General features: G+C 37.7%; 8 protein-coding genes and 1 pseudogene across 9 annotated transcripts; 7 read left to right on the forward strand and 2 right to left on the reverse strand.

Moving 5' to 3' along the window:
- Positions 1-194: 194 nt before the first annotated feature.
- FDP41_004954 (uncharacterized protein) lies at positions 195-2,339 on the forward strand (the record flags this gene model as incomplete). Its single annotated transcript, XM_044708425.1, has 1 exon — positions 195-2,339. One exon carries the CDS (start codon positions 195-197, stop codon positions 2,337-2,339), a length of 2,145 nt encoding a protein of 714 aa, XP_044560992.1.
- Positions 2,340-2,493: 154 nt separating this feature from the next.
- Positions 2,494-5,661, forward strand: FDP41_004955 (uncharacterized protein; the record flags this gene model as incomplete). Its single annotated transcript, XM_044708426.1, has 6 exons — positions 2,494-3,016; positions 3,107-3,327; positions 3,389-4,196; positions 4,282-4,930; positions 4,992-5,300; positions 5,367-5,661. The coding sequence occupies 6 exons, from the start codon at positions 2,494-2,496 to the stop codon at positions 5,659-5,661; spliced, it is 2,805 nt and encodes a 934-aa protein (XP_044560993.1).
- A 79-nt stretch (positions 5,662-5,740) lies between these two features.
- On the forward strand, positions 5,741-7,725 carry FDP41_004956 (uncharacterized protein; the record flags this gene model as incomplete). Its single annotated transcript, XM_044708427.1, has 2 exons — positions 5,741-5,879; positions 6,080-7,725. 2 exons carry the CDS (start codon positions 5,741-5,743, stop codon positions 7,723-7,725), a joined length of 1,785 nt encoding a protein of 594 aa, XP_044560994.1.
- Positions 7,726-7,791: 66 nt separating this feature from the next.
- FDP41_004957 (uncharacterized protein) lies at positions 7,792-9,195 on the reverse strand (the record flags this gene model as incomplete). The annotated part of the gene is made up of 1 exon (XM_044708428.1): positions 7,792-9,195. The coding sequence occupies one exon, from the start codon at positions 9,193-9,195 to the stop codon at positions 7,792-7,794; it is 1,404 nt and encodes a 467-aa protein (XP_044560995.1).
- Positions 9,196-9,259: 64 nt separating this feature from the next.
- Positions 9,260-10,420, reverse strand: FDP41_004958 (uncharacterized protein; the record flags this gene model as incomplete). The annotated part of the gene is made up of 1 exon (XM_044708429.1): positions 9,260-10,420. One exon carries the CDS (start codon positions 10,418-10,420, stop codon positions 9,260-9,262), a length of 1,161 nt encoding a protein of 386 aa, XP_044560996.1.
- Positions 10,421-10,773: 353 nt separating this feature from the next.
- FDP41_004959 (uncharacterized protein) lies at positions 10,774-13,334 on the forward strand (the record flags this gene model as incomplete). Its single annotated transcript, XM_044708430.1, has 3 exons — positions 10,774-10,928; positions 11,152-12,094; positions 12,150-13,334. 3 exons carry the CDS (start codon positions 10,774-10,776, stop codon positions 13,332-13,334), a joined length of 2,283 nt encoding a protein of 760 aa, XP_044560997.1.
- An 808-nt stretch (positions 13,335-14,142) lies between these two features.
- On the forward strand, positions 14,143-14,991 carry FDP41_004960 (uncharacterized protein; the record flags this gene model as incomplete). The annotated part of the gene is made up of 2 exons (XM_044708432.1): positions 14,143-14,523; positions 14,572-14,991. 2 exons carry the CDS (start codon positions 14,143-14,145, stop codon positions 14,989-14,991), a joined length of 801 nt encoding a protein of 266 aa, XP_044560998.1.
- Positions 14,992-15,476: 485 nt separating this feature from the next.
- On the forward strand, positions 15,477-18,466 carry FDP41_004961 (uncharacterized protein; the record flags this gene model as incomplete). Its single annotated transcript, XM_044708433.1, has 2 exons — positions 15,477-16,488; positions 16,536-18,466. The coding sequence occupies 2 exons, from the start codon at positions 15,477-15,479 to the stop codon at positions 18,464-18,466; spliced, it is 2,943 nt and encodes a 980-aa protein (XP_044560999.1).
- A 2,503-nt stretch (positions 18,467-20,969) lies between these two features.
- FDP41_004962 lies at positions 20,970-26,168 on the forward strand (annotated as a pseudogene). Its single transcript has 2 exons — positions 20,970-23,137; positions 23,564-25,497. Coding segments are annotated over exons 1-2 (4,102 nt in total).

Consider the following 26,168-nt stretch of genomic DNA (forward strand, 5'->3'; position numbering starts at 1 on the left):
TGAGCTTCGCAATAAGTGTTTGCAACGTATTTGGAAAATAAACACACTTGTAAGGATTCCGATACCTCACGTCGAAAATCGATTCCAGGGATGTCTTGTATTCCATCATAAAAAACTTGGCAATTTGCCAGTTCGGAACTTGTTCGGTGATTTTGGGTTCCGAGTTTCAAATTTTGATTGAATTTGAAAAAAAAATGCTCAACAACGGAATGAAGGCTATCGGTCGTCGTGTCTTGTCTAGCAGAGGCATCGTTGCCACTAGTGCCTCCAAGAGCAAGGCTTGTTCTGCAGCTGCTGCTCTTGTTTCCATGAATCATCACAAGATGTTTGAAAAGAAAAATAATTTCTCAACAAGCCAACTCTTTAGAAACAACTCATCCGACAAGAAAGCAGCAGCGGATGAACACGAAGATGTTGTTGCTGAAGAGGCCGAAGTGAATGAAGACATTCTCAAGGAAGAAGGTATTATTAGAGAAACAGAACACATTATTGGTGCAAAGGAAAACAAGACATTTGAAGCAGAAACCAAACAATTGTTGCATATTGTTGCCTCTGCTCTCTACACCGATAAGGAAGTCTTCATTCGTGAACTGGTTTCCAACGCTTCCGATGCTTTGGAAAAAGTCCGTCGATTGAATCAAGTCTCTCCCGATAAGGTGGATGATGCTTCCAAAGAATTAAATATTCAAATCTCTGTGGATGATAAGAACAATATTTTCATCATTCAAGACAGTGGTATTGGTATGACCAAAGAGGAATTGATCAAGAACATTGGTACCATTGCACACAGTGGTTCTCGTGCCTTTGTGAAGCAATTAAAAGACTCTGCAGATAGAGGTGATACTGGATCGAACATTATTGGTCAATTTGGTGTTGGTTTTTACAGTACTTTCATGGTTGCTGATAAAGTTCGTATCTACACTCGTTCCGCTCTCAAAGGTCAACCTGGATACTGTTGGGAGAGCACTGGAGAAGGTTCTTACACGATTTGCGAAGCTGAAGGTGTTGCTAGAGGTACAAAGATTGTCATTTACTTGAAGAAGAATGATAAGGAATTTTCATTCAAAGATACCGTACAAAAGATTATTCAAAAGTACAGCAATTTTGTCTCTTATCCAATTTTGTTGAATGGAAGTAAGGTGAATACTCTTGATGCCATTTGGTTGAAGAATAAGAATACTGTGACTCCAGAGGAACACAGAGAATTTTACAAATATCTTTCACACTTTGGAGGAGAGCCAATGTATATTTTGCACTTTAATTTGGACATTCCATTGAATATGAATGCTCTCTTCTATGTTCCAGATCATCATACTGAATCTTTGGGTATGGGTAAAATGGAACCTGGTGTCAATGTACACAGTAGAAGAGTCTTAATTCGTGCCAAACATCCTGATATTCTTCCTGATTGGTTACGTTTCATGAAGGGTGTTGTTGACTCTGAAGATTTACCATTGAACATTTCACGTGAACATTTACAAGATTCTCCACTCATTCAAAAGATCAAGTCTGTATTGGTCAAGAGAATTACTAAATTCTTTGGAGATATGATGAAACAAGATCGTGACAAGTATATTGCTTTCTATGACAAGTTTAACAAGTTCATTAAGGAAGGTGTTGTCACAGATTACATGTACAAGGATGAAGCAGCCAAACTTCTCTTATATGAGTCCTCTGCTTTGAAGAAGGGAGAAAAGACCACACTTGATGAATACATTAGTAGAATGGGAAGTGAACAAAAAACCATTTATTACTTGATTGCTCCAAACAGAGAATATGCTGAAGCATCTCCATATTATGAAGTATTCAAGAAGAAGGGTATTGAAGTTTTGTTTGGTTATGATGGACCTGATGACTTTGTTTTTGGATCTATTGGTTACTTTAACGGTAAAGAATTGAAAGCTATTGACAGAGCAGAATTAGAAGATGAAGAGTTGCAAAACGAAAAGACTGAAAACGAGCTCAATGAAGATCAAGCTAAGGAATTGTGTGAATGGTTCCAAAACTCACTCAAAGACCGAGTTTCAAGTGTTAAAATTTCCAAACGTTTGTCAACCACACCAGCCATTATCAAGAATCCAGAAAATGCTGCACTTCGACTCATTCGAAAAGTTCAAAATCAAGACATTTCACTCTCTCCACAACAAGTTGAAATTAATCCTCGTCATCCAATTATTCTCAAGTTATATAAGGCTAAACAATCCAATCCAGATTTGGCCTTGCTTGTGGCAGAACAAGTTTTTGATAATGCCCTCATTAGTGCTGGTTTATTGGACGACCCAAGATCTATGGTCAATCGATTGCAATCATTGATGGAAACAAGTTTGAAGAATTTGTAAATGCTCAGCACATTTCTTGAGAGATGAATCATTGGAAATAAACATTGAAATTGCATTACCACACTGCCACTTTTGGTAATCAATATTGCTCTCGAGTAGATTAATGGCATTCATGCAGTAAGAATGTGGTTGTATGGAGGCGCATGGAAAAAAAATGTTCAAATCACAGCCTGAGGCATTTACTTCTTCTCATCAATCATCCACAGCTCTTCAAATATTGGATGTTTTGGAAGCATCAAGCTCCGAATACCTATTTACAAGTGTGGCTATTTCTTCTCATCATCATCATGAAGAGCCTTTTTGTGAGAAGAATAGAATCGTCAACAGCACGACAACCACAGCCCATACAAAATGGAAATCATCCAGCCTTCCCAACATCAAGCAACATACAACAACATTGAAAGCTCTCAAAAAACCACCCGCTCAGTCGTATCCTTCTTGCACTATGTTGATGGCAGGTGGGGAAAGTTCTGGACTGGTTTCAATTTGGCAACTCTCTGAAGAGAAGGGTCAATTGTTGAATCGCGAACCTATTCTACTGCTCGCTCACAGCGATGACGAAGTGATGAGCGTATGTTTTGGAACCAGAAAGAAGGAACTATTTTGCTCAGCCTCCAATAAGGTGATTAAATTATGGAATATTTATGCTTGCCTGCAAGGAGTTCAACAAGACGGAGGTAAGGTTTTTTAGTAAATTATTTGGATAAATAGAATTTGCCAATATTCTCCTCATGAAACATACTTGTGATGTTTGTGATTATCATTAGTAATTATTGGAACATATTTAGGAAATGTGACATTTGTCAAGTTCAGCGATGATGACAATTTGTTATGTATTGGGTTGGAGGAAACAATTCTTATTTATCACATCAATGAAGGAAGAGTAATTTTGCAATTGGATGGACATCACTGTCCTGTCACGGAAATTATTTTTTTGCAATCTTTCCCACATTATTTAATTAGTATATCTGAAGATCGAACATTTAAGGTAGGTACGAATTGAATTAAAACTTTTTGTTTTTCTTTTATTTCGATCATTATTCAACTAGATATGGGACATTCGGGAACGAAAAGTACTTTATAAATCGGGAGTTCTATCACCATATCCAATCATTTGTGTTTGTGAAGAACCTGACACAAACAGATTCTTTTTAGGTTTTACGAATGGTATCATTCAAGTTTATGAAATTAGTAACGACAAAAGCTCTCAGTGCTTGTGGGTAAAATTATTGCATGAATTTGACCTTTCAAAGAAGGTAAAAAAATTTTTAAAGCCAGAGTGTAAAAAACCCATTCCAACGTTTGAAATCATTAGTAGCGAACCTGTGTGGAAGCAACAACATAATTTCATTCAGCAACAATTTCGTGAAGATGAAATTTCTGACTCGGATCAACAGGAAATTGATGAAGAAATTTATGTCATCAAGATGAATTTCTTCAACAAAAACGATTTAAATTTTATGATGATTTGCAGCAGAACAATGGCTATTGATATTAATTTATCTTCTTTTGAAATTAATCGGATATATAATATTTCAAAATTGACAGCAGAATGCCAGGACTTGTTTCACACGTTTGCGTGTAAGTCAGTAGATGACTGTACCACAAGATTAATCGCAGCAAGTGCTGTCAAACCACATATTTGTGTGATGGATGTTAATCACCAAGCGATCGATCTGAATATTTTGAACAGGCAAACAGAGGTGACAACAACAACGCAAGGAAGCTCAACACCTAATGGAACATCAAATGAACAATCTTCTGAGATTAGCTCTATAACTTATCATTCTGAGTTACCTGTTTACTTGAAAGGAACCTTAACGAAAATCACACCCAACACGACAACCACGAAAAAAGGTAAGCTTTTGTTGACAGAGGATTGCTGTTAAGAGAAAACTCAAACATTTGCTGATAATGAACTTATAATGAATCAATATCAAAGGTCTTTTGAAGAACCATCCAACCACATTCACCAATCGCATCAAATCTTCTGGCTATTCAGAGGCTCCATTTATGCACAAGAAAAAGTCTTCCTCCTCAAGCACTGGAACTTTGAGATCAACGAAAAGAGAACCCATGATAGATGCTTCCTCATTGCCACACTCCCCACCCATTCATCTGTCATGTGATGTTAAACTCCATTCATCACCAATTTTGTGCCTCTCTCTGTCTCCAAACAAAGAAAACCTTTGTACTGGATCTAACAGTGGCCTGGCTCTCCTCTCCAAATCACCACTCTCAAAATCTACTAAAGGAATACCTTTGGAAAAGCATACAAATTCTGTGACAAATGTGAGCTGGTCTCTCACATCCAAGTTAGTACTCACTTCAAGCTCTGATTGTAGTGCAATTATGTGGAAAAATGGAAAGAAAGGAATTGAACCAGTGATTCATATGAAAACTATTTTAGGAAATATCAAAAATAGTGGCACAGATGTTAAGAAAATGGAATTGGAGTTCAAATCGTCTGTGAACAATGCGCAGTTCTATCATCAAGACAAACTTGCCACTCTCTCGAGCTCCAACAAGCTCTACTTTTACAAATATTACATTCATAAGGAAAACAACACAGACCAAAAGTTTTTAAAAAAGTAAGTTTTATTACATTTTGCGAATTTAACATTTGAAATTTACAAACCTTTCAAATTACAGAAAAGTTGAAAACCACAAGTTCAAACTATCACATGTATTCGAAAGCAAGCAAGCTCAAAAAATCTCATCTTTAGCATGTCCAAATGTTTATCTTTCCAATTATATTTTAATGGGTTACTCTAGTAAGAGTTTAGAGTTGTATGATGTTTGTAAAGATATGGTCGTGAGGTCGATCGAGTCGGCACATGAAAGACCCATTCACACAATTACGCTAAATAATTCTCCAAATGCTTCCAGCGATTCCATTAATTTATTTCTTACTTCATCTGTGGATGGATGTGTGAAATTATGGGATCTTCGACAAAAAGAGTATGTTGTTTAATTTCTAATTCACTTGTTCATTACAATAATTTTAACTTTTGAAACTTAACTCAGCTATGTGAGAAGATACAGTCAACACAAAAATTCCATTCACACCATTGGATTGGATTTCAGTCCTTGCATGAGATATTTAGCATCTGGCAGTGAAGACCGTTGTGTGTACTTGTATGATTTGACCACTTCAGAGAAGTGTGTCGAGAAAATCATTTCATGTCATTCCGATGTGGTGAGTGATGTTGAATTTAAAAATTATTCAACATTATTGAGCTGTTCATTTGATGGGAAAGTGAATACTTACACATGTTCTCAGACCTCAATCACAAGTAAATCGTCTCCACTAAGGGTGTAACTCGCTGATGATTTCAGCTAACCTCAGTTTGGCACGTACTTGTCATCTGTCATTTGTCAGTTTTTTTACACCAAAAAAAATGTTCTCCAAACCAAAGACCATTCACTTCAAAATCAACGAAGCTCAAACCGAAGAGGTCGTCATGAACCCCAAGGAAGACCTCTCCGAAATGTTGAGTAAAATCGCTTCCGCCCATCAAACCATTGCACCTAGTACAGGTATGTTTCAGTCGATACAATTTTTTGCATCGATTGATTAACTTTTATGGTTGTCATCCTCATCACGTGTTGATGGTCGACATTCCACAATTACTTGTCATTTCACTACCAACATCACCACCACAACAACAAAACAAATCGAACAATCAATAATGATCACAACCAATAATCACAAATCAAACCAAAATCAAACACAACAGATGAACATGTTCTCTTCGTGATGGGTCATCCCGAATTACTTGTTCCATGGCAAACCATCACTAAAAATCTCCTCAAAGAACAACTTTTATTAGAAATGAAACCTTTCTGGTATCCAAAAAAGAATTCTTCATCGAATGCATCCTCTTCTTCGAAAAATCAGATCAAAAAAGTCAGAACGGATAAATCGGATGTGACTGATCGAGTGTTTGGTGGTCGATTGGAACAACATTATTATTTAGAAGATGACACCAATCCAAAACGATTTTTAAAGTTACCTCCAATCTTGTACAAAATTTTTGATTTTTTGACAAGTGACCGTGCTGTGAGAAGTGTGGGTTTATTCCGAATGTTGGCGCCTTCCAGTCAAACCTTGCAATTAATTGAACAATTTAATGCCAAACAAAAAGCAGGAGATAATTTCAACTCGATTGTTTTTGATAACACGACCGATCCAAATGTTGTTGCCAATTTGTTAAAAGAATATTTACGAAATTTACAAATTCCATTGTTGCATCCAGTGACATCCTTTATGGAAATTTCACAAATTCAAGACACAGACAAACGACTTGTGGAATTTATGAAAGCATTCAAAAAACTCGATCACAATATTTATCGAAGAGTATTTCGTGAATTAATTGAAGTGTTGAATGAATTTATTTATCATTCACATTTAAACAAGTTAAATTCTCGAGTTCTTAGTTTATGTATTGGTCCCTATCTCTTTCAACAACAGAAAGATCAGTCCATTCAGTCACGAAGTACCAATTCTCAATTTTATTACAATATTATTGGAATGTGTATGGAACATTTTGACAAGTTGTTCACAGAAGGTTATGATTATAACACACTTGAAGGAGGGTTTTCTGATGATGCTGCTGGTGACAAGAGAAGTGGAAATACACTTGCTGCATTTTTAGAAAAGATGAAAGATAAGGGTGGTGTTTCGAGTGCTGCCAATTCATTCCTTTCAGATGTGACTGGAAAAAAAATCGAAAATTCAGAGCAAGATCCATCGAATTCTTCAGCTGTAGTATCCAACTCGAATGTTCCTGGTACCAATTCGACACCAGGTGATGACATGAGCGATGTTCAAGATAAATGGAGAGAATATGTGGAAAGTTGGAAACTCAAATATAAGAATGAAAAAGAAGAACATGAAAAAGCACAAGCTAAATTGGATGAACTGAAAAAGGATTGGGCTAAAGAAAAGAAGCAACTCGAAGATGAAATGCAACAGCTCAAAATGCAGCTTAGTAGCAGTGACATTACAGAAGATGATGAAATTATTCAACTCGAAGAAGAAAGAAAGAAGCTCATCCGAGAAATCGAGAGAGAAAGAGAACGTTATAAATTGGAGAAGGATTCACACGATGAGAGAATGAAAAAGATAAAACGAAGACAATTGTTGGCCTTGAAAAAGATGGGCATTGAACCAACCATGGACGATGCCACCAATAACAAACTTTCTCCAGAATTCTTTAAATTGAGAAGACAAGGAGTCGCTGCTGTCACATCGTCAGATCAACAACAACAACAACAGGAAGACGATTTGGGATCTGTTTCATCAACCCTATCTTCGTCAGCCACTCGAACAACGGTTGGAAGTAAGATTCAGGTGAATGATCGATTTAAAAAGAAAAAGTAGAACTAGATTGTTAATTACCACTTTTTAGTAGAGGAACCAAAGTTCAAGAAATGAATATAATTGTTGTTAGATTTTCAAAATTTCTCTCAAATTTTGAGTTTGGGCTGAATAATAAACAATTTTTCCCATATTTCTTAATTGTCCAATAACCTCAGGTTCTCTTTCAAAACAGTTATGGTACAAGCTCAAAACACGCAATGATTGCAAATGAGAAAAACACTTTTCGTATGAAGGAATGCACTTCAGTTTGTTGTGACTCAAATCTAGCATTTCCAAATTTTTCAAAATCACACGGAACACTTCTTCATTATCTTCACAAATTTGTTCAATCAAGTTGTGACCCAATCGAAGGTCTACCAACTTGGTTGATCGTTCTGCATTGGTTTCAATGGTCACTGTGGGCGAGACTGTCGAAGAGGATTCTGTTGGAAGAACTGAACGATGATTGAGGTTTTCGTTATGAGGGTCAGTAGTAGTGGATTCGGTTGTCGATTCATGTGTCGTCACTACCATTGTATCTAATGGCGTCTCAGACTTGGTGTCACGAATTGGAGATTTGGGAAGTGATTGGATCTTGTTATATGATAAATTTAAAATTCTTAATTGTGGTAAATTGGTAAAGAGTTCAATTGGAATTTGTTCAATGCAGTTATGGCTCAAATCCAACTCAACCATTTCATGAAGGTTAAATTTTACGAGTGACTCCAAATTTTGAATGTAATTCCATTGTAGTTCAAGTGTGATTAACTTTGAAAATTGGTGTGACAACTTTTTTGTGCATGTATCCTCAGTCATGTGTTGTACAAGTTGTCCTTCGATACTCGCATCCTCCAACTGTTCTTTTTCTAACTCTTGATATAATTCATATTTTTCCAATAAAAACTTGGGAGGAAAATCAACCATTTTCAAATAATTGAGTGAAACAAAACTGGGATGATCCTTATCATTATTGAATATCTGATTAAAGACGTACTGTTCAAACATTGGTCCACTGAATGATTTTCCAATATCTTGATAGAGCTGAATTTGTGTTAAAAAACCAGTATTTGGAGCAATGCAACATCTTCGCTCTCGAACGTATTGATAGGCCTCTTCGGCGTTCTTGTCAAACTTTTTCATGACATAAGCGATGATTAAAGTTGCAGAACGTGACATTCCTGCTGAGCAATGAACAAGTACATTACTCTTTGGGTCGGAGTCCAAACAATCGTCAATCCAAGCAATGACTGTATCAAAATATTGAATGATGTTCGTTTTCTCTTCGTCAGTTTCAGAAATTTGAAAATAGTTCTTAAATATCTTTTTTCGTTCAGTTTCATCTGGAAATGGAGTTATAGTATTCACACAAAGGACAGAATCAATGCCAAGTCTTTTCAATTCTTCTAAATTGGTCGCTGCTGAAGATGAACCTAAATAGAGTCGATCTGTAATAAGTTGTGGAACTCGTTGCATGTGACAAATAAATCTCATGGTTTCGTGATGATGATGCGAATGTGAGGAACCTTTTCGAGTGAGAACTTTGGAGAATGAAAGTCTAGCCTTTGGAGAATTTTTTCTTGACGAAATTATTAACAGGTGATGTGAAATCGTCATTTGGTGAGAGGTGAGTCTTGTCTCGTCCTGTAATGTATTTCAATTCTGTGGGAATAGAGGTGTTGAGATCGATGTAATTTTCTTGTACATTGAGTGTTAACAATTTGTGTTTGATAAATAGAGTAGAAAAATAGTTGGGAATGGAACGGAGCTTGTTTTCAGAGAGATTGAGAATTTTGAGAGGACATTTTTCGCTTGCCAACACAAAAAATTCTTCTGGTATGCACTCGATGAGGTTGTGACTCAAATTTAACGAGGTTAAATTTGGAAACTGGGCCAATAATTCGATTGGAATTCTGGTTAATTTACAGTGGGTAATTTCAATCATGTGAACATGTGCCGAAAGATAACCTTTGACAAGCGATAGATCTTCTCGAAGAATCATGGAAACCAACTCTAATCGAATACTGTCATCGATGGATGAGTATAGATCAAGGTTGAATAAGTGTGACATTTCCAAACCTTCGAATGGAGGTATAGGGTGTGTGTTTTTTGTATCAGTCCTCGTCGTTGATGTTTCTCCATTCGAACTGCTACCATTGTGAACAGTTGTGACAACAGTTTCATCACTCTCTTGTTGTTGTTTTGCATAAAAATCCATGATTAATTGTTTCATTGAATTTGATTGCAGCGTGTCCATCACGATATTCAGCGAGCACTTTTTAAAATGTAAAATTTTAACGTGATCTTGTCCACTTTCCATACTTGTTAATGTATTGGCCGATGATAAAGATATTCGTTTTGAAAGATCATCATCAGAAATTGCTTTTTCAAATAACGAGAATACATTGACGAGCTTCTTCAAAAAAGATTTCTCATTCCATGATGACAACGATGATGAATGGGTTGTTGTTGTTGTTGATGATGATAATAAATTAGAATGAGCCATCGTGTTGTTAAAAATGGTTTGGTTCACTATCATGTTTCCGTTATTATTAATTCCATGATTATTATTCGTCATTGTAGAAGGATCGGAAGTATTTCCTCTACTACTACTGCTGTTCTTCCTCTTCTCTGACAAGAGAAATTTCGAGGCAAACCACCACACGAGCAGTGGAACAGCAGCCGTTGACACCCACCAACAACAACTCAAGGTCAACATTTTTTCCGTAAATTACAAACCTTTTCAACGAATGGAATGATCGTGTTACTGTGGATTCCGATAAAATCTTTAACCTTTTGGTGTAAATGAAGTGATGACGATTTGTTGTGTGTCCACCTCTCTCCGAATATTTTCCGTTTCAAAAAACACTGAATTTCATGAGGATGAGATTTCATCATAAAAAAAAATTCCAAATCGGATTGTCATCCTTTATTTTGCTTGTGATTGGATTCTCAAAGAAGTTTGTTCAACAAGTGAATTCACGCTTGTTGTGAGCTAAAGTTTTGTAGTTATCCGATCAGAGTTGAGTCTTGTCGTTCATCAAAAACGCGTTATATTAATTATATTTGAAAATGCAGAATACGTTGAAATTTCGTTATTCCGAAGAGAATATTTTGCAGAGCTTTTTACCGTTTTTGGACAGTCATAACTATTGCTATTGCTCGTTTATGTTTACCACATTTCAGCAAATTATTAGACAAAAATTAATACCTTCCAGTGTGATCAGGTAGGTAGTGTTATATGTGTTTTTTGGTTTATATTTCAACTGTGATGTTGTCATCTTTGTATAATTTATTATTTATGAAAATTGTGTGACAAAAAATTTTGTATGTTGGCATACATTTATGATGGCCAACAACAAATGAACGCCACAATTTCACATCAACAATTATTACTATTGTTTGTGGTTCATGTATGGCTAATAACTACAAAATTATGATGACACACAGAATCAAAGAATGGATGCTGATTAGTTTCAAAAAACTGAAATTCACAAAAGATATATCACAATCTCTTTTTCACTTATTTCAAACAAATTATAGATGTTTCTCACTTCCAAACGAAAATGCTGTAAAATTGGAACCTTTTTTTATATATGTCTATCTTCAAATGTATACTTTTGAAAAATTCATGTCACCCAAGCAATCACCCAATTTGGAGCCATCCTTTAAAGAACGAAATTCTAATGTGGATATTTATGAAGTTTTTAAACATTGTTTGGAAGATTTACTGTGGCTTGTCTCTGACAACGATGCTGGAATGTTAACTGCCTCACATATCAATCATTTGGCAGTATTTTTGTGTGAAGAAAAGAATTTCATGTCTTTTAATATTGCAAAAGCATTTCCTTTCTGGTTTTCATCAGAATCGACACCTACTCACAAACAATCATCTCCTCAATCAAAAAAGAGTTATTCAAGCAGGAGTGCGTCACTAAATACGATAAGAGACGAGAGAATGTTGGATCCTGAGCTGAGTGTCATGGTGAGAAATGACGACCACTGTGAGGATGAATATATGAACGACATAAGAAATTCAATCATGGATGACGAAGCAGAATTCATAACCAGACAATCAGAAAATGCTTCAAGAGACAATTATCACCATGTTGATCCCTCTCAACCTGTAGAGTTAAATGCTATTAAGAACTACATTTTAGAAAATTTAGAAAGAGGAAAACTTCCTTACCATCTCTCGATTCGTAATATTTATTCAAATTATGTATTCTACAATCAAGAATCTGCAACCACAGACACATATTTTGAAATATCTGACATTTCAGATCAATCCTATATTTGTATATTACAACCTCATATTCAAACCATTTGTGTGAAAAATTGTAGAGATTGCACACTGGTTTTTGGAATTGTGAGAAATATTATTCATGTCACAGTACGTAGAATCCATGTTTTGTTTTTATTCGAAAATATATTCAATTATCCAATAGAATTGTCATCATGTCAACATCATCTGTATCACTAATGCCATCAAAATTTCATACAGCTCGAATTGCACCTTCAACCTGTGTTGTAACAATAGACCCATTCTATTCACTTCTAATTCGAACCTTAAATTTGCTCCATACAATACAACCTTTGAATCAGTGACCAAACAATTACAACATTCAGGAATTGATCCAACCATTAACTACTTTTCTGAACCATTTGTAGTCGATTTAGAATCTATACATCAATTACAACAGCAAGGTCATTCCATGAACAGTTCATCTAACAATAGTTCCATGATTGTGGACACCTCAAATTCTCCTCTTGTTTCAACGACGACCTCTCCCACGACAGTTCACATGTCATGCACCTCATCACCTTCCTCCACGATTGCATGGTCCTCCACTTCTCCATCATCTTCCACTTTTTCAACAACGAGCTCTCCTCGAAGCCATTCGAATAATTCCTCTCCTTTAAGCTTTTCTCCAAACTCCAACCAGCATCAACAACATCAGCAACACCATTCATCGAATTCTATCATGACATCACCACCACAACCACCACTACATGTATCTCTCATACAATCTTCACCTCCACCATCACCCAATCATTATCAAACAAAATCCAAAACTCAACAACAGTTGTACTGTCCATCGGTGTTCTCAATTCTTGATCCCTGTGAATTTCATTTACACTTCATTCCATTTGAGAATTATCATAACAACAACAACAGTAATAGTAGTAGTCCTCTAAATAATTCCAGCACTAAGAACACTGGTACGAATAGTAGTAGTAGTGGAGTATTAACTATTTCTGAAATTCTCAAAAGGATTCCAAGTCCTCTTCCAAGAGAGTATCAATTTGAAATTCAGAATCGAACGAAGAGTATTGCCAATTTGTTTGATCATATCAAGCAGGTGGCACAACGAGTCTCTCAACAATATTCTCGCTCACAGCCTTCCATCACTCACCCTTCTCCAACCATTTCATCAGGGATCATTCAAAACAAAATCATGGACTTTATGAATCGAAAATTTAGAGAGTGGTTGGCACAGAGTGGGTATGACAAGGAATATAAAGTTTTCACGAATGGACAAAATGTTGTCATTCAACAACAACGTAATGCAGCTCGTAAGAGAAGCAGCAGTGGATTTCAAATGAATGACACTTCCAAATCACAAGAATGAGTAAAGTCCGAATCGGGATGAATTTTACAGCCTTAACAGTGATTGAAAAAATGATCTCGAACGCGTCTTCTACTAGAACGCAAGAAGAAAATCCAACCATAAATCAAGGGCGCAATGTGGAGAAGGAATTTTTGGAGCGGTTTCAACCGATCGTTGATTCAAAACTTCGGGATTGGGATTTGGTTCAACTGATGGGGTCGGTAGGTGAGTTAATGTTTAAGGCATGCATTAAGTACGAACTTGCATTTAAGCGAACATTACCATCAAACACTTTTCTGCACACTCTATTGTTTGGATGTTTAAACATGAATGGCATATTACGAATAACTTTCATGAAATTGAGGAGTTTGTAAAGCATTTCATCACGATATTGAATAGAGGAAGTTTTACGAAATGCAGACCACATATTTCAGTTCAAGGTTATGTGCGCACGGGAAAAACCATTCTTTCGCAATACGTCCTCCCATATTTTCTTTCCTTGGAACTGCTTCGCACACACAATCCCTACACCAAGTTTAATGTGGTTTATAAGCACCATCTTTGGTTGAAAAACTCTTTGATTCACACTTCTCACAAGACGTATCCTGTTTTACGTTCGTGGTTTGTGATGAAATCCAAGCTTTGAAACCAGAAGAGCTCAACTTGATGAAAAAGTTTTTGAAATCAAGATTCCTTCCCAACAACATGATAAGTATTTGGACAGGCTCAAGCGCAACTGTTCAAAGTTATGGCCCAAGTTCCATTTAACGGCTTTTCTTGCTATGATGACAATTTTTTTTACACCATTCCAACAACTTTTGTACTAGACATGGTTCGAGACACCATTGTATTTGTAAACCATCTTCATAAGGATTTGATTTTGTTTGGAAAGAAAAATTTTGAAACAATTTATGCTTTCTTAGGTGTGTTGCATTTTAGTTACGTTCGACAGATTGGAAACGTAATGGTGAGCCATAAAACTGGTTTAGAGGAAGCCCTTACACAATTGGTCCATAAGGTATATTCAATATATGACAGAGATCTCAAAGAAACTATTAATCAGGCAAGCACCGAAGATCTTTTAAGCCTGATATTATGCTCATCAAACATTGAAAAACTAGAACCCTTGTTGCAAAGTAGCAAAATTTGCTCGGCATTCTTCTGGAAAATCAATTCGGCCATGACTTTTAGAGACGTTTTGATAAAGAAGGTAAGTTGTTGAAGAATGCTAGCCTTTGGATAAATGACAATACTTTAGTACCTCTATTGGAATATTGAGCGACAAGGCAACATGTCGTTAGAGAATAATTGGTTATTCGCCTATCAGTTACTCTTGCCATACATTATTTTGGGAGAAAGTATTAAACACGATATAAATGATGAAGATGTCACCTATTTGCATAAGGTGGTTAGTAATGAGCAGTTGTTTTTGAAAGAATTGGCGAGCTCATTTCCAAAGGCCGTTTCTATTGGTGGTCAAGAAGATCCTTTAGGTGCACTTGCGAAATCTCTTAGAGGGATCCGAAATACTTTGAGTCATGAGCATCATCAAGCAGAGAATATTAAGGCTCTTATGCTCAAATATTGGTTCAAGGACGACAAATATTTGTTTTTGCAGACAACTGGTGACTTGCTTTCATATAATGTCAAGTCAAATTCACCTCGTACCAAGAAATAACTGATCTAATAAACCTTAGGTTTCAGGAAAGTTCCAAACCTGTTGCTCAGGTTTAAGAATGACTTTAACAATATCAGTAGAGGTAGAGGTTTTGGATGCAGAAGTAGTTGATGAGATAATTGTTCCAACAGCATTACTAGAGGAAGAGAAGGATTTAGTGGTATTAGATTGGATAGCACTAGATGGATGTGGATCTTGACTACTGTTGGATTGGACATGAATACCAGCTGGTTGTTCGTTTTGAATAGAAGAATGCAACAACAACACCAGGAAGGAGCTATGAGATATTAATATCTCCTTCGCCTGAAAAAGGTTGTTTCGGAGATTTCAACGAATAAACAGATTCTTTACGAGTAAGACAACTTGTTTAAATCTTTATCCTTTGAGATGATTGATAAGATAGAAACGAAACCTCAGTTTAGGATTCTTGAGGTTTGGTGTCAGGAATTCCATTTTTAAACTTAAAAAATATCGATTAACGAACAATGCCACCCCACAAACAGAAAAAGCAAATAGGAGGTGTGATGGATGAGGATGATGAAGAGATAGTGGAAGCTCTTCCTCATTCTGATGAGCGAGATGAAAAAAGAATGAAAGAGCGAAAATCTAGAAGAACTTTCGGAGATTCAAAATCCAAAAGAAAATATGGTTCCGAAACTCATACCGAATCAATTTTGGGTGAGAAGAAAGCAAAGAAAACAAAACAAAGCAACTCAACATCGTATGAACAGATCAAAATCTCATCATCTTCTATTATGGAGGACGAGGAGGAGAAATCATCGAATCCTTCTTCATCAGGTGTTGCTTCATCATCAGATATTAATACATCACCACAATCAATCACTCATTTAAATCATCCTACTCAACCACAACAACAACAAGCGTCCACAGTTCTTCTCTCCTTCAACAATTACGATGAATGGACAACGGAAGAAGCTGCTTCTCTTCTTCGTATGAAGAAACGTGAAGGTGGAGCCTCATTGTCCGTTGTGAAAGTGAAGCCTCTATATAGTGCTGGTTTTGATGGGACTTCTCTTGATAACATTGTAAAGGATATCAAGAGGCATGATGTAGACTTTGCTATTGCCTCCTTGTCTCAAAGCAAAGACTATACTCAAGTTCCTTCAAGCACTTGCAAGACTGTTGTTAATTGGGTCAACGATACATTAATACCCAAACTTTTTCGTTTGTGGGACAAGGATCAAGTGAAGTCTAAATTATGTAGACCCAAATCAAAAGGAGGTGCTGCTTTAGATGGAGAAAAAGTTCAAACATTGTACGAGGAAGAATTTGATGGATCATCCCTCTTAGATATTTCTAACTCAGTTGAGGAGGCTAAACGTCTCGGCAATCAATGGTCTGCAACCGAGATTGTGAAAACAGTGCTACAAAAAGAAATTGATCTATCCACATGCGAAACTGTAGTCAATTGGGTTGTGCATGAGTTGATAAAAAAAGATAAGATACAAGTAACACTATATAACTTTGTTTCAGACGGTAAGTGACTCGAGGATTTAGTTGCACATTAATTTCAACCATTCCAGAAATAGAATATAAACTCGACAATTATGAATACGAAGAAATTGACGGAGACAAAATAGATAGAAAGTATATACGAAAATTAGCTTTACACCAAGAAGAATTATTATTTCTCAGTGATTTAAGCAAGTATAATTTAAAGGACTTAACCGCTCCGTTCCCAAAAACATCGGATCCATTGCGTTTTAATCTGAAACATCGAGAAGACACCATCAAACAAATATTACAAGTCGGCGCAAAACATCACGAAATCTATTCTTTGACCAAAAAGAGCAAACAACAATTATGTTTTTTCATTGCAAAAGGTGGCAGTGGCAGTGGAAAAACACGTATCCTCACAGAGATTCCCAATATTCTTCGCAATGGAGAATTGGATAATATTTTCAAAAACACTAATATTATTTATTTTAACTTTGCAAATGGATGTTCTTTAGCTCAAACTGATAGAGATAAGAAGTCTGTTTCTATGATTGTATCAAGAATAGTTTATGCTGCTTTTGAAAACATTTCAGAATTCGCTCAAAATACTCCACCAAGTGAGAATGATCTCTTTCTCTATGAAGTAATGCGAATAATATCAAAAAAGCTACATGAAAAATATGGGGAAACTGTTATTCCATTAGTATTGGCATTCGATGAATATCAATTGGCTACAAGACCCAATCCGGGTTTACACACTTCCATTCAACATAAATTAGGGTGGTATATGAGATTCATTCAGAATAGACATCAAATTTTATTATTCCCAGCATTTGGAGGAACTTTGACTGAATCAGATGCCAAGATGGAACCAACACAATATACACCTGTCCATTTATCTCTTCCGTCATTGAGACCTATGGACATTGCGGAGATTATGGCCGATATGGGGTTATCGAAACTTTATGAAGGAAGATATAAGGAGTTTTGGGACATGATTGGTATTATACCAAGACACTTGGATTGGGCTTTGGGGAATGATGTTGAGAAATTGAAAAGACTTGAATTTAATGATGAAACTGTGAGATCTACTATATACTCTAATGTTACTACTACTGTCATACGGCAATATTCTGTTAACTCGGCCGACGAATATTTCGGAGAATTGGCTTTGAATACAATATCTGGATTGAAACGAAAAAAAGATGAAAAACTCATAACTTATATTAGTGAAGGCAGAGTTTACATTGATGACAATGGGTTCATTGGTGTTCCTCTTGTGGTGATTGATATATTAGCAAATAAGTTGAATTATATTCCAAAACATGTTGTGAGTGATTTTATTACTGTGTCGAATAAGCCACTATGGGAAAAATTCGAAGAATTATGTCTCAAAACAATGACTGCAAGATTGAATGTTTTATATACTCTCAACCATTCTAAGGAAGTACAATTTTCAGAGTTATTTAGAGGGGCACATTTCAAGTCCGACTTGGGATTTATTTCTTTGAAATCATTTAATGCCATGTGGTTTTATTATGATTGCTTGAATGAAAAAATATCAAGTAGAGATGAAAATGAAAACGAAAAACTTATCAATACCACTTGTGTAAAAAAGGCAAAAAAGAATCAAAATGATATTGATGGGATACTTTGTCCATTAGTTAATGCAAACACCAACAAAAGAATGATATTTGTTACACAAAACAAGTTTCAATATGAAGATTCTCAGAAAAGGACTCTAGAACCATCCAATCTTGTATCCTATTACGAAAAGGCGATCAAAACAGCTTTCAAAGATTCAGATACCTTTGTAATTATTTTCACAAACAAAAAAGTTTCCAAAAATACGAGAGAAATGGTAATCAAAGGTGAAATAACAACAACAAAAAAGGCAAAAAAGGGAGTTAGTAATTCCAAAGAACAGAAAACAGTGGACACTGGAAATTTAATACTCGTTTCAGGTGATTGCTTTTCCAATTTCTTTCATCCTTTCATTTCCAATATTTTACATTAAATCCTGCCACCTCATCTCTCTTGATCTTTTTATATGAATAAAATCCACCAACTCCTCACAAATTCAAACTCTTGGCAAACCTTCAAGTAAGTGCCTCAAACAAATTCCTTGACCCAAATCCAAAACCCATTGAGCTGCTCAAAATTTAGACCTGGGGGTAATGTTTTTGGAATATCCCAAAAATTTTTAATTTTCAAATAAACAACATATTTAGTTATCATAGGACCTATAACGATAGTATCTTGTTCGGTTATTTGTTCTGATATGTCGTTCACAAAAAAGAAAAAAATTTCACGTTTTCGCTGGAACTTGTGCGACGGTAAATTTCATAGCCCTCAGGTTGATATATTAAAAAAATTGATGCAGACATGAAAACATGTTCCATAATCCCTCAATGATAGTAGTACTCATGAATGATATATATATGAAATATGAGAGGTTGGGAGACACTCCTCGGACCGTGGAACATCCCTAAAGTTGGTCAACTATATACCTCCAGCGAAAAAATTTGTCACCCCAGGAGGAGAGACACTGTCAGTAACATGATTTGAAAATGAACTTGTAAATGATAATACACGTAGTAGACATCACATAGAGGGTATAGTGACAGTTGTGACACTTGATGATGACCATGATCACAACAGAGACAATAATTCAGATTAGTTGCCATTGTGAGAGACATGGTCATATTCATGAGATGAATCTTGTAATACACCTTCAACATGGCCACTAGGATGTATAGATGTTGTTTATATCATCAATTGTAAACTAAGGATGAAACGGTGAAGCTCTCCTCTTGGTGAGTGAATTTTAGCTTGAAAGAAAATTTTTTGGATTGTTTAGTCATCTCTAAATCCAACATTGACTGACTTTCTGTCAAAGCAAGCAGATCCCAGTAGCGGATTTGTTACGACCAATGTGTCTGGTGGTCTTGGTTCTCGACACTAAGTTATCCTTTCATATACTTAGCCGTCACCTGTTTAAAATCAAATTGAAAGAGTTTTCTTTCTTCTGGTAATTTTTCCTCGGGATCAGAGGACAAATAGTCGGTTTCTCCAGGAATCAGTTGCGTAAAAGCCAACCTCTGATCTAGCATCCCAAGGTCCTGCTTTATTCTTGACCTTGATCTTCCGGTAAGCTCTTGTTACTCCTGTTCTTGTTCTATTTCAGTTGTCTTTCACTCACCTTTGTCCATGACAAATTTCTTTTACTGTATGCGCAATCAGTGGTTGGAGGCATTCAGAAGAGGGTATTACTTTCCCTTAATTTCAATTCCTTCTGAATGGGCAGTGTTTTTGGCGTCATGGGACGTGTTTTCACTCTGTTCTAAGGGTACCAGTGTGAGGGCATTATTGTGGAGGAGAGTTGAGATTGAATCTAATGGGTTCGTGTTTGTGGGACGCATATGGAAAGCCAAGTTAATCATTCTCGTGAAACTTTAATGTCTGTGACATGTTGCTTTTAATTAAGTGCTGTCACTGGGTGGCTTTGTTGGTTCCAAAAGTGTCATTGTTCAATGATTACTTAGGAACAGCAAACACTTGCAGAACATTGGTAGTTTTACCGTATGGTGGATTCCTGAAGGTGGTGCGGGGAAAGACCAATGTTATGACCTTAATTGTCGTTTATGTTTCTAGTAGTAGCATATAAAGGAGTTTATTCATGGTACTACTTGTATATTACACCAGAATGCGCCTGGTGAGAGAAATAGGAGTGGGTAGATTGATTCTAAGATGTTTGATGTATCCTACGTGCGTGTGGTAGAATAAACTCAGATTTCTCGAATCGATTTTAATCGTTGGATAACTTAAACTCGATAAAATAAAATATCAGACGTTCGAACGACAACAATGAAGAGAGAAGGAAAACTCGATGGTAAACCCACCAACAAAACCAAACAACGAGGAAAATGTGCGGTCGTCCACTGTAGTATGTGCCATTTCAATTCTCCTCTCAAATCCTTGAAGAAGTGTAAAGGACAGAGAAAATTCTCGAAAATTATGACCCATGATGTTTGGAGAAGGCAGAGTTCTTTGATTGGAGATGGGATGGTCGGAAACATGCCAAGCATCATTAGGGAAATCATCATCATGATGATGAGAGTTGATACAACTCTCGTCGTCTTGATTTGGAAATTTTCTCCCAAAGAAGAAGGAAAGAGCGTTCGATAGGATATCGATCAAAAGATTCAGAGAGAACACAATGTGTCGATCTATTGAGCTCTTAATTCTCGCCATTCAAATTACAACTCGCAGGATTGAATTTCTGAATGGGAATATATCGATAGGAATATCCAGTGTTTGTCTCTTTCAAGCTTCACAAAAAGGATCAAAGGGAATATCAATGAGTATGAATAAATCTTTTGGTTCTTTCTCACATGTGGTTCATCATTTCCAAGTTTGTGAAATAATCCCACATTTGACCACTGACATGTTTCAAAAAAATTCAAAAACACAACCCTCTCTATCATTGCTTTCTCTTCCAACAAACAACAACAACAACCATGAGAAGACGATCCATCCAATGGTCTTCTTCTTCCTTTGGCGCATCCATGAAGAACAAGCTTCCTCTTTCCTCTCAATTTGTTTCTTGTGTTGTCGCCATCTTATTCATGATGATGACCATCCATTCTCACGAACAAGACCAGTTTCTTGTTCTCGCTGCTGTTCCTCCCATTCATACTCTCCACGAACGCTCTGCTGCCTCTCAATTACCAGCTTCCTTTCGACATGTTGTTTCCAATGACAATCAATTGTACAACATTGTTGAACCTCTCTTGACAGATTGTTTGACAAGTGGCAAGAAATTGTATGAAGTCACCACCGCCACTACATCTTCTCCCAAATCACTCTATATCTCGTGTTATGATTCAACTCAACATGTACCTCATTTCACCTTGAATCTCTTGTCATATGCCGAGTTGAACAAACCAAATGCAGATCGTCCAGATCAAGAACCTTGGTTCACACTTTCATCGAGTGACACCATCACAGGAAAGGCCTATGAAACTCCCTATGATCGAGGTCATTTAGTTCCCAATAATGATTTCAGAAGTGCAGAAGAAAAAGTATTGACTTTTATAGTCATTAATCGAGCACCTCAGTTGGATACAACAAATCGAGGGGTCTGGAGACACATTGAACATTCATTGAGAGACATCATTATTGAAGAGGGAGCGAATGGTGTGAATTCCATTAAGGCACTTGTCATCACACGTTTGTTGTTCAAATCGGCATTGACTTCAACCTTTGCTAAATTTAAAGACAGTTTCACCACTTCACAAGTTCCAATTTCATACAATAAGGTTGCGATTGTGTTTGATAAAGATTCCATTCGTGAAGTCTTGACCATGAAAGCAGACAACACAAATATCATTAATAATGATCAATTACCAAATATAGTGAAATCATGGACCTCTTTGAGTTCAACAGATCCATTGAAAACCAACATTCATGTCACAATGGTCGGTACCGAGTCAACTGTCACCACAAAAGTTGACACCAAAGTGAAGAATTTCAAAGCCTATGTTGATCAATGTTCAGCCATGAAAAAAGCAAAAACTGCCTATTTTCTCATTTCCTACGAAACAAGTAGTAACAAGTGGAAAGTTCAAGTGAAAAACTTTTCTCCATGCAACCACTTGTGTTCCTTTACTATGAATCGATACATTTTTGTTCAGAGTTTCTTTGAAAGAAGTGCCATGACTCAATACAAAATGGATTTACGACTTCGAACCTTATTCACAGATGGATTGGAAGAAAAAAAAACCAAAGATTTTTCCTTTTATTTACCACAAGATCTCATTGTCTCTGAAATGTCAAGCATGTCGACAGTGGAAGGAATTTTCACCTACACGTGTGAAGATAAGAGAAAATTTGCTGGAGCAAAACATGAATTCCAAAACATTGGAATACGTTCAACACTCAAGGAACAACGTTTGGTATCGTATGGAGGAGTTGTTGCAAAGAAACCTCGTCGTCGTCGTGGAAATAATGACACGTCCAGAAGAAAAAAGAAGGTCAACATTTCAGCCAGTGATTTGAAAGATTTGTTGTCACAGGAATATCCTCCTTCCACACACAGTGGTACCTCTGCAACGAATGTGAAATTTACCTTCACGACTTTTACTATGGACAGTTTGGATCATTTCACAGAACCTCGTGGAAGAAGAGCCGAAAGAGATCGTTCGAGTCGTCGTGATTCTTCTTCCTCTTCGTCGCCTCGTTCTTCTGTCAGAGGTCGTTATTATGCTCCTTCTTCACCATCTCCTTCTCGCTCAAGATCGAGATCAAGAGATCGCACACCAATCGTCAAGAAAACATCAACTCTTCCACTTTCTGGAAAATCAATAGCATCCTCCTCAGTGAAGTCCTCACATGTTAAAAGTCGATCACCATCTCCAATCAGACATCGATCTTCATCGTCATCACTGAGAAGTCCATCACCATCGAAAAGATATTCAAAGGATATTTCGACCAAAACTTCCACAAAGAAGGATCGAAGTAGAAGTAGAGACAGAGAGAAGAGTACTGTTAGAATTGCCCCAAATAATAGTATTGGAAAGAGTACTATTAATACCAAAGCCACTCCGTTGCCTAAAAAAACCACAGCCACGGTCACAAATGGATCGAATACCTCCAATACAGGACCATCTCAATTGCAAACAGGTCCGTTGGTGGTAAAAATTGAGGAACATCTTTAAAATATTTTTCACATTTCACAGAATGATGTCCTTGTTGTTTCACAAAATGCTCATCAGTTTGTCTCAAAGAAAACTGTTTAATTTTTCAAAGCATACATATATTCAAGTAATAATCACAATTGTGTTCATTGTGAATTCATTACAAGGTGAACATCTCAACACATGACTCAAAGATCTTCATTTATCTCTTAAAATAGCGAAAAAGTGTACACCTGCTAAAAAGTGAAGTGTCCAATAAACCATTCCATGGCCGAACTTGATTGCTTTGTAATAAAATAAATAAACAAAAACATTTTCTCCCTTATAATTCGTCTTGATTTTTCGGAATCAGTATGAAAATGTGGAATTTACTGATTTTGCGACTGGCTTTTTTTCTGACTGAATTCGAATGCAAGTTTGCTCACTAATTTCATTAAAAATACGAAATTTCGAGTGCTCTTTTTGGGTTTGGGTTTGGGTTTGGGTTTGGGTTTGGGTTTGGGTTTGGGTTTGGGTTTGGGTTTGGGTTTGGGTTTGGGTTTGGGTTTGGGTTTGGGTTTGGGTTTGGGTTTGGGTTTGGGTTTGGGTTTGGGTTTGGGTTTGGGTTTGGGTTTGGGTTTGGGTTTGGGTTTGGGTTTGGGTTTGGGTTTGGGTTTGGGTTTGGGTTTGGGTTTGGGTTTGGGTTTGGGTTTGGGTTTGGGTTTGGGTTTGGGTTTGGGTTTGGGTTTGGGTTTGGGTTTGGGTTTGGGTTTGGGTTTGGGTTTGGGTTTGGGTTTGGGTTTGGGTTTGGGTTTGGGTTTGGGTTTGGGTTTGGGTTTGGGTTTGGGTTTGGGTTTGGGTTTGGGTTTGGGTTTGGGTTTGGGTTTGGGTTTGGGTTTGGGTTTGGGTTTGGGTTTGGGTTTGGGTTTGGGTTTGGGTTTGGGTTTGGGTTTGGGTTTGGGTTTGGGTTTGGGTTTGGGTTTGGGTTTGGGTTTGGGTTTGGGTTTGGGTTTGGGTTTGGGTTTGGGTTTGGGTTTGGGTTTGGGTTTGGGTTTGGGTTTGGGTTTGGGTTTGGGTTTGGGTTTGGGTTTGGGTTTGGGTTTGGGTTTGGGTTTGGGTTTGGGTTTGGGTTTGGGTTTGGGTTTGGGTTTGGGTTTGGGTTTGGGTTTGGGTTTGGGTTTGGGTTTGGGTTTGGGTTTGGGTTTGGGTTTGGGTTTGGGTTTGGGTTTGGGTTTGGGTTTGGGTTTGGGTTTGGGTTTGGGTTTGGGTTTGGGTTTGGGTTTGGGTTTGGGTTTGGGTTTGGGTTTGGGTTTGGGTTTGGGTTTGGGTTTGGGTTTGGGTTTGGGTTTGGGTTTGGGTTTGGGTTTGGGTTTGGGTTTGGGTTTGGGTTTGGGTTTGGGTTTGGGTTTGGGTTTGGGTTTGGGTTTGGGTTTGGGTTTGGGTTTGGGTTTGGGTTTGGGTTTGGGTTTGGGTTTGGGTTTGGGTTTGGGTTTGGGTTTGGGTTTGGGTTTGGGTTTGGGTTTGGGTTTGGGTTTGGGTTTGGGTTTGGGTTTGGGTTTGGGTTTGGGTTTGGGTTTGGGTTTGGGTTTGGGTTTGGGTTTGGGTTTGGGTTTGGGTTTGGGTTTGGGTTTGGGTTTGGGTTTGGGTTTGGGTTTGGGTTTGGGTTTGGGTTTGGGTTTGGGTTTGGGTTTGGGTTTGGGTTTGGGTTTGGGTTTGGGTTTGGGTTTGGGTTTGGGTTTGGGTTTGGGTTTGGGTTTGGGTTTGGGTTTGGGTTTGGGTTTGGGTTTGGGTTTGGGTTTGGGTTTGGGTTTGGGTTTGGGTTTGGGTTTGGGTTTTGGGTTTGGGTTTTGGGTTTGGGTTTGGGTTTGGGGTTTGGGTTTGGGTTTGGGTTTGGGTTTGGGTTTGGGTTTGGGTTTGGGTTTGGGTTTGGGTTTGGGTTTGGGTTTGGGTTTGGGTTTGGGTTTGGGTTTGGGTTTGGGTTTGGGTTTGGGTTTGGGTTTGGGTTTGGGTTTGGGTTTGGGTTTGGGTTTGGGTTTGGGTTTGGGTTTGGGTTTGGGTTTGGGTTTGGGTTTGGGTTTGGGTTTGGGTTTGGGTTTGGGTTTGGGTTTGGGTTTGGGTTTGGGTTTGGGTTTGGGTTTGGGTTTGGGTTTGGGTTTGGGTTTGGGTTTGGGTTTGGGTTTGGGTTTGGGTTTGGGTTTGGGTTTGGGTTTGGGTTTGGGTTTGGGTTTGGGTTTGGGTTTGGGTTTGGGTTTGGGTTTGGGTTTGGGTTTGGGTTTGGGTTTGGGTTTGGGTTTGGGTTTGGGTTTGGGTTTGGGTTTGGGTTTGGGTTTGGGTTTGGGTTTGGGTTTGGGTTTGGGTTTGGGTTTGGGGGGTTGGGTTTGGGTTTGGGGGTTTGGGTTTGGGTTTGGGTTTGGGTTTGGGTTTGGGTTTGGGTTTGGGTTTGGGTTTGGGTTTGGGTTTGGGTTTGGGTTTGGGTTTGGGTTTGGGTTTGGGTTTGGGTTTGGGTTTGGGTTTGGGTTTGGGTTTGGGTTTGGGTTTGGGTTTGGGTTTGGGTTTGGGTTTGGGTTTGGGTTTGGGTTTGGGTTTGGGTTTGGGTTTGGGTTTGGGTTTGGGTTTGGGTTTGGGTTTGGGTTTGGGTTTGGGTTTGGGTTTGGGTTTGGGTTTGGGTTTGGGTTTGGGTTTGGGTTTGGGTTTGGGTTTGGGTTTGGGTTTGGGTTTGGGTTTGGGTTTGGGTTTGGGTTTGGGTTTGGGTTTGGGTTTGGGTTTGGGTTTGGGTTTGGGTTTGGGTTTGGGTTTGGGTTTGGGTTTGGGTTTGGGTTTGGGTTTGGGTTTGGGTTTGGGTTTGGGTTTGGGTTTGGGTTTGGGTTTGGGTTTGGGTTTGGGTTTGGGTTTGGGTTTGGGTTTGGGTTTGGGTTTGGGTTTGGGTTTGGGTTTGGGTTTGGGTTTGGGTTTGGGTTTGGGTTTGGGTTTGGGTTTGGGTTTGGAGTTTGGGTTTGGGTTTGGGTTTGGGTTTGGGTTTGGGTTTGGGTTTGGGTTTGGGTT

This window comes from Naegleria fowleri (genome assembly GCF_008403515.1).
Source record: "Naegleria fowleri strain ATCC 30894 chromosome Unknown tig41, whole genome shotgun sequence".
NCBI classification, from domain to species: domain Eukaryota; phylum Heterolobosea; class Eutetramitea; order Acrasida; family Naegleriidae; genus Naegleria; species Naegleria fowleri.